This window comes from Geospiza fortis, unplaced genomic scaffold (genome assembly GCF_000277835.1).
Source record: "Geospiza fortis unplaced genomic scaffold, GeoFor_1.0 scaffold95, whole genome shotgun sequence".
Lineage (NCBI taxonomy): Eukaryota > Metazoa > Chordata > Aves > Passeriformes > Thraupidae > Geospiza > Geospiza fortis.
In genome coordinates, this window is record NW_005054333.1 from 1,277,656 (window position 1) to 1,289,161 (window position 11,506).

The 11,506-nt window shown below is 38.1% G+C and overlaps 1 protein-coding gene across 3 annotated transcripts in view; it reads left to right on the plus strand.

Moving 5' to 3' along the window:
• The window catches only part of TBC1D5 (TBC1 domain family member 5), a 286,443-nt gene extending 278,093 nt beyond the window's left edge, over positions 1-8,350 (plus strand). For 2 of the 3 annotated variants that reach the window (XM_014307329.2, XM_031057619.1), the window contains one exon: positions 4,512-4,805. In XM_014307329.2, the coding sequence (XP_014162804.1) occupies positions 4,512-4,805 (294 nt within the window). Of the gene's footprint in view, positions 1-4,511 lie in introns of all 3 variants that reach the window. The other variant, XM_031057620.1, reaches the window with a different exon arrangement.
• Positions 8,351-11,506: the final 3,156 nt, after the last annotated feature.

An 11,506-nucleotide genomic window follows, 5' to 3' on the forward strand; every position in this document is an offset into this window, starting at 1 on the left:
TTTGGAATGTTTGGCTTTGGTAGCAGCATGCAGTTGACAAACAGAAGGCTTCTGTTGCTAAATAATGAATGATAATTAACACATTATCTTGCCTTTATGTCTGTTCAAAGAAGGAGGCAAAATGAGCTGCTGTTCTTCTAAGCTTTCTTGATTTGTATCCTTGCAGTTAGTTTTAACTCATTCACAGTGTGAAGGCAAATGAAATAAGCCTGGTCCTAGTAGCTGATATTCATCAGGAAAAATTGTTTGGAGAAGCCATATGGCAACGGGCGTAAGGTTGTTAACTTTCAAAGCTACTGGAAGTATAATTCTGTCATTTTTCATTTATTCAGTAGCGGCAGCAGATGGGAGAAAACATGCTTCACGTCAGCGTGAGTTTCCTGAAACAGAAACAGGCGAAAGAGGAAGGAAGGAGGTATTTTACCTCTGGAAATATCAGTTCCAAAATACCAGTGTATGCTAGGGATAGGCAAACATTTACAGGCAGCTCTTGTATAGGATTTTGGGGTCAATGTCTCTGCTTTGCTGCTTCTCTGTTACTTCAGTGAGCTACAGGTCTCCTTAGCGAAACCAAAAAGTGTGGGTGGCATGAAGAGTAGTGTTGAGAAGCTCAACAGTAACAACAAGAAATTGGGATGAGTGGTTTTCTTTCCTTTATTAAAGAGCAGGATGCTTTTTCAACTGTACTAGAACACACTCTTGAAAGCAGAATTTAGGAAACTGGGGAGTGCCAGAAACAAAAATACTGATCTTGCTGGGCGAGTGTTTCACTAAGATCTGTGTCACCCTACGCAAGGTGGAGGTGTGAGGGCTGTGAGGACTGAAATAAAGGATTCTTGATAGCTTGGAATAATAAAGCGTATAATTTTGAAAAATGAGGCAGTACTGCATTCCCTAAGAGCTTTTAAATAGAAGTGTGGAAAGTGGCCAGGTGAATTATATGGTGGTGGTTGTTTAGAGGAATGTATATTTCTGTTGTACAGGGTAGGGGGCTGGGAAAAAAGTTCTGAAATTTTGACTATGGTATTTAGAGCTCCCAAAAAAGTATCAGTACAGGCTGGAGGATTAGGCATTGAGACCAGCCCTTCTTGAGAAGGAGTGGGGAATTCTAGTGGATGAGAGGCTGGACATTTCCCAAATGGGCACTCAGGCCCAGAAATCCAGCTGTACCCTGGGCTGCATCCAGAGCAGTGTGGCCAGCAGATTCAGAGTGGGGATTCTGCCCCCTCTGCTCCCCTCTGGTGAGACCCCACCTGGAGCACCGCATCCAGCTCTGGGGTCCCCAGCACAGAAAGGACATGGGCCTGTTGGAGCAAGTCCAGAGCAGTGTGACAAAGATCATTAGAGGGCTGGAACACCTCTCCTATGAAGACAGGCTGAGAGAGTTGGTGATTTTCAGCCTGGAGAAGAGAAGGCTCCAGGGAGACCTAATAATTGTGCCTGTTCAGTACTGAAAGGGGGGCTTAAAACAGAGATGGAGACAAATTTCTTAGCAGAGCCTGTTGCAATAGGACAAGGGGCAATGATTTCTAACTAAAAGGGGGTTGGTTTAGATTAGACCTAAGGAAGAAATTTTTTTTTATGATGAGGAAGGTGTGATACACTGGAACAGGTTTCCCAGAGAGGTGTTGGGTGCCCTATCCCTGGAAACATTGATGATCCAGTTGGACTGGGCTCTCAGTAACCTGGTCTAGTTGAAGGTGTCCCCATGCCTCGCTGTGGGAGTTGGAATTGTGCCTGTTCAGTACTGAAAGGGGGGCTTAAAACAGAGATGGAGACAAATTTCTTAGCAGAGCCTGTTGCAATAGGACAAGGGGCAATGATTTCTAACTAAAAGGGGGTTGGTTTAGATTAGACCTAAGGAAGAAAATTTTTTTTATGATGAGGAAGGTGTGATACACTGGAACAGGTTTCCCAGAGAGGTGTTGGGTGCCCTATCCCTGGAAACATTGATGATCCAGTTGGACTGGGCTCTCAGTAACCTGGTCTAGTTGAAGGTGTCCCCATGCCTCGCTGTGGGAGTTGGACTATGTGACCTTTAAAGGTCTTTCCAACCCAAACTATTCTGTGATTCTGTGTTGCTGGAGCAGAGCCACGGTTGTGTCCTCAGCCCCCTGGTGATGGCAGCTGACTCACTGACAACTCACGAAGACAGCATTTCAAACAGACAAGATGAAAGCAAAAGGCTAATTACTAACAAATGATGCCTTGGCTCAGAAGTGTTTAAACAGTGAAGTGTCTCTCCTTGTAGGATAGAACGGTGTGGTTTTAACTTCATGGAAACTGCTTGAAGTTTTGACATTTGAACTACTCTGGTTCTGCATGTATCAGGAGGGTTGGAGATCAATTTTGATAACACTCAGAAAAGGCTAGTTGTTGATCTTTCTAAAACCAATCTGTTGGGTTTTGTATGAATTTTGTTAAGTCTTCTGTGAAAAAGGAGTTACTACCAAAAACAATAGATGTCAATTTTTATCCATGTGACAACTGTCTTACATTGGAACGGGTAAAATTTTGGACTCAAGATACTTCCATTTGAATTATAAAGTAGTAAAATTAGTTCAATGCAAAACAGAATATTATATGTTATTAAATATTAGTAATATTAATAATATAATATTATTATACCTGCATACTTGTAGATAACAGACAAAAATTATAAATTGTGAGAACAGGATATTTCAGAATTTACTAAAAAGGGAGATATTTGAATCCTTATTAATATAAATTTGGCCACAATTCTGTATTTGAATATATTTTCCCATTCAGTTGTTATTTATCTTCATTGTCACTTCTAACAGTTTGTAATGAGTATGCAAATAACAACCAAAGACTTCCAGCTCCCTCATTTCATCTTACAGTCATTCATAATCACAGGTGGGTTTTGCTTCCTGAGCTACAAGAACATTCTGATCTATAATCAGTAGTCAAAACAAGAAAATAATTTTCACTTGTAATGATAAATTTTGCAAAACAACTTTTGCTGGTGGTCGTGGATTCTGTAACTGTAGTTGTGCCTTGCACATGCTTGTGGTACTCCAATTTTATATACTATGCTGTAGGTTTGCCTTTGTCTCATTCAGATTATTCCTGATTTTTCTTTTCTGTAACTGCTTGTTTTTTGGGGTTTTTTTTCCTTTTTGTAATACCTATAATCTCTTTTCATCCCAGAATGATTTTTTTTATTTTTTCTTTTTTTTTTCTTTTTCTTTCTTTTTTTTTTTTTTTTTTTTTTTTTTTTGTGGAAGGGTTACAGGTGAAGGGCTTGTATTGCCACAAATGTGGCCATACACATTTCCCTCTACTTTTCCTTTTTTTAGTTTTGCATTCATGTAATCAATTATATTGGTTTCGGCATCACACATCTTCAGGGTGCTTGTATCTACAGGCTGTTTGGCAGGTTGCATTAGTACTCTGAAGAAAACCTGTGTGGAAGCGACCAAGAAAGCAGTCATGTTCTTGCCAGAGGAACACAGCACTAGACAGGAGCTGAATGCAGCTCTTGCAGCAGGAAACAAAGTGTTGTCCATTGGGGTTGCAAGCAAGCTAAAAGGCTGCCAGTTGTCAACAAGTGAGAAATCCCACTCTGCTATGTATGACAGTCTCCCTTTCTAATTACATATAGCTCTGACTGGAAAAGCTGGGATTCTGAGTGTGGCTAGTATAATGGAATATAAGATTGAGACTTCATTGTTTTCTGATGCACTGATGCATGGACTTGAGCTACTACCTAAGTGCTCAGGGACACACATTTCCCAAGGTCTAACCAGACAGAATTGAGATTCCCAGACCCTCATTTTCTGGAAGAGTTAGGAAATAGTCAACAACACTAACCCTGGAAGCTCTGGCAGCTCTGATTTTTTGAACCTAGACTGGTGCACACTAAACCAGGTCTATGGGTGGTTCAGATTTCACAAGTCAGGGTTTTACTAGGAAATTCTATATTAAACCATTCTCTTGACAAGCTCCATAATGCTATTGTACATGCAAACCAGCAAAAAATTTTTCAAAACTACTTCACTAAATACTACAGAAACCCACTGTAATTGCTGAAAGTCTTTGCAGCTGTAATGTATGTGTTTGATGCTTGGCTGCTGTGGTCACCATGTGGATGCACTGTGATGATGAGACGTGTAAGACTGTTAGATCAAGAGAAGTATTTTTAGAGTGTTACATTTTATGCTTTTTTAAATTAGCACAGTTGGTCAGAGCATGGTGCTAATATACCATGGTTGTGGGTTGATCTCTGTGGGGGCTATTCACTTAAGAGCTGGGCTCGATGATCCTTGTGAGTCCCTTCCAGCTCAGAATATTCTGTGATTCTGTGAAATAACAAATGGTGTCATCCAAAGTTAATATCCACTTTATTTCTCACTTTATTTAGTCATTGCCACTTTCGGATAATAATTATTCCTTTGTCCTATTCCCATATGCCTGACATGCTTCATAATCCTCGTTATGTGATGATGCTGGTGCTCACTTCAAGTCTTTTCTGTGCCGTTGTTTCACAGACTACAACTGATCCGAGCACTAGTGAGAGCAAGAGTGCTGATGACTATATTATGGTTTCCAAAGAAGAGGAGAGAAGTAAAAGTGCTGCTCCAGAGCCGGTGCAGCCCCTTCAGGCACACAAGGAGGCAGCAGTGAAGGCAGAAGCTCCATCTCGTTCTTCTTTGGTATTTTCCGACCCTCTGATGGGTTCCATTTCAGCCTCCTCCAGCAACCTCAGCTCTAGCCCTGATGATGACAGTAGTAATAACAGCAAAGATTCTGACTTTGCTATTGTCAGCCCACTGGACATCTAAGGAAACAGGTTGGGAGAGTTTGGGAAATCTGTCATTACAACTCAGCTCAAATTTCTGTGATTTCATGGGTTGGATAGTTCTTTGGATTACAAGGACAGAAAATAGATAAAGGTAGCCCATCTCAGCTGCCAAAGGCCTAAATTAAAAAGGCAAGCAAACAAACAAAAAAAGAGATAAATTTGCTACTTTAAAAAAATAATATATACATTTTAATAACTGCCTTAAATAAAGACCCAGTAAAACCCAGTTCTAATATACAGTTATTATTAATTATGCTGTTACCCTTCTTAGGAGCTTTGTTACTATAGAAGTGATGCTTTCCCAAAACATAGAGTAGTATGTGCTAGGTACCATAATGGAAATGTGTGGATACCTGACATCAGACCTGATGCAGGAAAGACAGGCTAGATTTAATATTGTCCTTTTACAAAATATGCTTGACTGGGTTTTCTGTGTAGGAAAGGGTACTGTTTCTTCAGAGACTGTGATTAGAGAAGTAGGGAATGAGTATCAAAAAGATTAAAAGCATCATCCTGGTAGGAAGTTTGTTCTCCCTTGAGGAATCCTAGTTTCTTAATTTTCATCCTGCAATAGCCTGAGGTGTGTTCAGGGCAGAGGTTTGTGTAGTTGTTCCTCAGTGCTTGCTGGAGATTATGTGACAAGCTCCTTGAGAATGAGGACCTACACAACAGAGCCTTATTTGCCTTTCTCTACTTTTTCCCCTTGAGAGTTCCAAGTTCACCTCTTTCCTTCTTTATCTTTGTCTACTTTTACTTCCCCTGGCATGATTTTTTTAATTTTGCTCAGACTACCGCAGTCAAGAAGTAGGTGCAAGGGAAATAACAGTATTTCATAATGTAGACCTGAGCTGGTTGAACTAAAGCTACCCCCGAGTATGATAACTTACCAGGGAAGGTTGCAAAGTGAAATGAAATGTTCATAATTAAAAGCACTTTATGTCTCATTGCTATTATCTTCTATAGACTCTGTTTACATATATTGCTATATGATTTCCATATTTCTAATCACAAGAAACATAATGGTGCAGCAGCGTTAACCAACAGAAAGTTTCTAATTAACTTTGTTACTTGTTCTTCTATGGAAAAGTGTATTTTTTCCCATCAAGTCCATAGTACATTTAATAATAGCTTTCTTCAAGTAGATGAGAGGGGCTTTCTGTCCTCTCTGATCCCTGTAACCTCTGTTGGAATTCAGAAAACAACTGGTGGTGAGTAGACTGCTCCTCTTGCAGGACCTACACAGAGTTAGCTTGAGGAAGGAATGTTAATATGTCACTCTGTCACAGCAGCAAAAAAAAGCCTCATTTGCTTTTAAGATGCATATACATTATACCATGCAACAATTTCCTATTCGCATGGCAAAGCTTGTGTTTGTTCAAAGTTATGAAATTGTAGTTATTTGCTGCTTAGTCGGTAATTGTAAATGAAGTACTGTATCCCAAAGATGAGGTGACATGTGATTTGCTGGTCTTAGATTTTACAAGGTCTGTGTCGGTGACTGAACTGAAGAGTTAATTGTCATGTAATTACATGGTAGCTGCCATCCTTACGTGTTCAAAAGCCACCATGTAGTTCTTCAGAGATTATTTGTGCCTTGTAAAATGTTAAAATACTAGAATGTTATGAGCGGGCATAGTATCACACCTCTCTGCAACAGAGTGATGCAAACAGTCAGGTGACTGTTTAGATGAAAGATCTTAAATGCATAACAGTTTGGAGAGGTGTTTATTTTAAGCTTCATAAAAGATCACTTTGGAATTCAGCATGCATGCCTGTCTCCAGTTTATTTTATTACCCTGAGTTTGCATGAATGCCAGGGGATAGGGTGGCTGGTTGATTTATTTAAGCCTTTCAAGCTTTTCTAGCTTTAACCTATACAGCAGGGCTTGTGGCGCCATCAGCAAAGAGTGGCTGTTGAAGAAGTACCTGTGGAGAGAGGAAAGAAATATTCTGGGGACAGAGAGAAAAGTTTTATATTCTGTGATACATAAACCTTCAAAGATTCCAGTAGCTTGGCAAGAGAAAATGTTTTTACTTCTTTTTTATTTTTTTAAGCATCAGTCTTTTGATTTCTATTCTAGTGGGTTGTTTCAGGGGTCACATTGCTATTTTCTTGAACAGTCTTATTGCCAGTGGAAGAGTGTGATTTGTACAGGTTTTTTATTTTTGTAAATTAGTTGTATCTTTAATGTTGCATATTTTAAAACAGTAGTTTATAAAGATTTGGGGAGTTTCTAAGAATCAGTGAATACCGATAAACTGAATGCGTATCATGCCATGGGATATGATAAAAATCTCCAAAAGCAGAGAGACAATTATACAAATAAGATCAGAGTAACTCCAGTAAATGAATCTGGTTTGGTTGTACCATGTCCTTTCACATCTTCAATATGTTGTCTCTGATATTTGATCATAGTGCAGAGATATTGAAAAGTGTTTTAGTATATTCCTTAAGTTAGAAACTTGTAAGTTAGAAAAAACATCAAATCATCACCCTGTTTTGTGTTATGTTAAGAATATACTGAAAGAGAAATTGTCATTTAAAATACAAGATTATTCATTTTCTCTGGAAATGACCTGCTCATAATGTTCATGGATAACAGTAATCAGATAGAAAAATTATTAGCATTGCAAATTGCTGACAAAAACTGATGCAGCATTAAGATTGCTGATCTGAGACTGTTCTACTGTATTTACTTTATAAAGTAATCAATATTTATTACTTTAAAGTCTCTTGCATGTCATGTCAGTTGTATGTTCTGGAGAAAGACAGCATCCATATTTTGACTGGGTATTGATTTAGTTGTGGAGCTTTGTATCTTTACTCTGGAAGAACATTTAGCCCGCTTTATTAAAGAAAGAATTAACAAACTTTTTGGGTTGTGCTTGTGCTGTTTTCTCAAAAAAGAGGGAAAGCTTTTTGGCTAGAATACTGGAAGTATCATTTCTGAGAACTAGGATGATTTAAACTTTAAAACTATCTATATAAACACAAAAACTGATTGTTACTTTAATCAGATTTTATGTATGTGATCCAGGGAATAAAACTGGATGTCATCTCAACTAAACAATATAGAATATTTCCTGTTTTATGAAATTTCTTGTATCTGAAAATGAATCAGTATTTACCATGACATAACTTTTCTGTAATTTCATGAAGCTCAGTATAGTGTCATCATTGTGTCTCAATGACAGTGCCAGTATCTGTACAGTACATTTCTGAATCTCTATACTTGAATTCACATTCTTAACTCATGATTCTCCAGTATGTTCTCCTTAAATGGCATAGAGGCAACTATTTTAAAGATTACATTTCAGATTTTAGATGTACTTGTGCCTGGCAGTTACAACGTCATTTTTTCAAATACATCCTAACATGAACAGATATTCAAATTCTTGGTGTCAGCCCTTAAATAATACTTTTCATTTTGTGCTGCATGTGTTGGTCTAGAATGAATGATTCTAATGATTTATTAGACTTGAAAAGGTGCAATTTCATAAAATAAACTTCATTTGGCTACAGAATAGTAATTACTCTGTCTTGTAATCTGTGCTGTTCTTTTGAGAGTGATTATATACAGTCTGTGCATAGTGTTTGCCATGTCCCCCAGTCTGCTAGACTCTGGCTTTAGTAGCTAAATTTAGAGATGAAAGAGCATGAAAAAGGTCATTAGAGTAACAGCAACTTGAAGCATGCACACAGGCAACTTGCCTTCCTGCTTCTCACAACTTACTTAACTACTGAAATGGTAAGGGAGGTTTTAGGTGTGTGGGAGGATCCTGCAAGAGGCAAAGTGCACAACCCTAGAAACAGACAATGAGCTGGAAGGGTTGCAGCTTGAGACTCTGAAACTGTGGGTTCTTTAGGGCAGGAACCATCTTTTTCTCTGATGTTGTACAGCACAAACCCTGTCAAAATTAGGATAACAACAATAATGATATACTCATTATTTCACCACATTTTGCTCTTTCAAACTGCAAACTAGTTTTAATCCAGTAACAGTAACTCAGATGATAGCAGTAGTGTGGGAGCAGCAGAATCTGGTCCCACACTGCTGAAATAAGTGCAGATGAGGAACAGTCATTTAAATAAATAAATTAAAACCAAAGAAACCTCACACCAGAAACAGGACTATAATATTGCCAAATTAAAAAAACTGTATTTCTTTCCAGATATATACTGTTTATAAGAGGTATTTTCCAAACTGTGTTTCAGATAGCACTTGTGTAACTTGTTTGACTACACCAGGTAGATTTGTGCAAACCTATCTTTGTTTTTAACTTGTAAAAGCTTAGCTGATACCAGGATGTGGGAACTGTTAAAATACATCAGATGCAGAGAGAAGACATTGTGGTTCCATTTTCTGTGAATGGTAAGAATTTGATCCTTCAAATCCCGCTGATTTAACACTTTCACTGTCTTCCATGGTAACAAAACCCTGTAATCGTATCCAGAGACCTGATGGGAGCTCCACTGCTTAAGTCATCACATGCAGTTGCAGAGCTTTGAGCTGAGAAAGTTTTCACAGCTTTGCCTTTGACTGTGAGCTTTGGGGACTGTAGCAAAACCAAGTTTGTCTGAATTTTTAACTCATACAAAGATGCATTTGAAGATATTACAAATTATCATGTCAGTATTTGAGACCTTTTGAAATATAAATGCTACATAGTTTTGAGATGGAAGAATAGTTGTCAAAATATCTTGATTGCCCACCTGCTGTATTAATTGAATTCAGTGGATGGGGAATATAGCAGCATTTCCAGAGCATCATTAAAGTGTCCTTTCAAATAAGAGTATACCAAGCAAACAGATATTAGAAGGCAGATTGTCAGTGGTGTCATATAGCTTTCTGGATAATATATATATATCTGCAGTAGTCAGGAACATACATCATTTCTGTCCACAAATGGAGGGGCTTGCAACATTCTGGAGCACATGGCAGAAAATGTAAGTGAATGTAAGCTTTTTCATAAAAACATTTTTAAAGCTTCAAGGATTAGAATACACCAAAACGATTTTTAAAATATAAAATAAATACACACAAAGATTATTTAGGCTTTCAAAGATTATCAGGTCTGAAAAAAGTTTCATTTCATTTAGAGAAGTTTGATGGAACTCCAGGTTATAGCACAGGGTGACTGACAGAAGCACCTATAGGAGTTTTGGACTGCAATGAACTTCTTCTGTTTCAGACTTGGAACTTTCAAATTCTGGAGAACGTTAATTCCAGTCTGTAAGCAATGAATTGCACATGTTTACTACATTGCAAAGAAGTCATGATGAGGGAATTCCTCAGCAGACCCTCTTTCCAAACTTCTTTTGTTCTGATTTCCCACAGTCAAGCCCATCTGACAATTTTGTGGTACCCATAAAAACTTCAGCTGTTTCATCTTCTTTAATAACGGAATTCTCAGTCACTGTGATCAAAGTTAGCTGTTCATCATCTCAGGACTCTAATACCCTATGCCTGCAGCCTGGCCACCAGCCCAACCAGTGTGCTTCTTGTTCTCATGTAAAATCTGAAATCTTATGAAAATCTCACAATACTTCTACAGCAGGTGGTATCCATATTCAGTCCTCATGACTTCCCTGTGGTAAATTTTATTGTAAGTTTTATTGCCTAATATTTTCTCTAGCCATACTTCCGTTGTAATTCTTACAATCAATAAAAAAATAGAAGAAAATCTTGGCTTCGCTCAAAAATACTTGGTTTTTTCTTTTCTGCCTGTACTGGTACAGTCTCTTTGCTGAGAATTTTTGGTTCTGTTTCTTGTAAAACAGCCTATGTGTATTTATACTGCTTGTGGGGTAAAGTTCTGATACATGTTCTCTTTAAAAATACCGAAACAAAACACTGATTTCTCCAATTTTTTTATCATAGTAAATGGGGCTTGAGTTAAGCATAAACTTTAAAAAAAACTGTGAATGGGAATAGTGTCTGTTTTCAATTTCTAGAAAACATCATCTTTTAGTAAACACACTGGAGAGTAAATAATGCACTCTACCAAACTATGCCATTTTCTTTAAAAAAAAAAATTTGATTCCCTATCCCACCTGGAGAAACCATGGAGAAGGAGAACCCTATTTGGGGCAGGGTGCTCCTGGGCACAGGGGAAGGTGGCCCATGGTTGTGCTTGGAGGAAATGTGGGGCACCCAAGGCCATGCCACGCTGATATATGTTCCCATGCATGGGAAGACCCATCCTGGTGCAGGAAACACAGGCTGCAGTGTTGCTGGACAGATGGAGGATCAGAAGATGAAAATTAGTGTGTTTTACCTTCCATGGATCTTTAAGATTCAGAGGAAATAAAAACGGGAAAGCAATTGCAAGCATCATTAACTGTGCTGGCATTGCAGTCCCTGAAATGTGCTTTCCTCAGTGTTTTCTTTCTGTGGGATGCAAATTTTGCATTGTAGAGGGGCTTATAAAGAGCAAATAAAAATCTCTTTTTTCATATTCTGACATTTTTGCTGTATGTGAATATTATGGATTTTTAAAGAGATGTTGTTATTATTGGTGTATATCCACATAGAGATTGCAGCAACTTCCCTCCTTCTCTCTCCTCCATGTATCAGACATTCTGAAGAAAGCCAAAGAAAAGAGAGAGAGACAGAGCATCTTTAAAATTCTTGTAATCTAAATGCTGTGTTTTTATATGATGGTATTAGTATGCTTGGT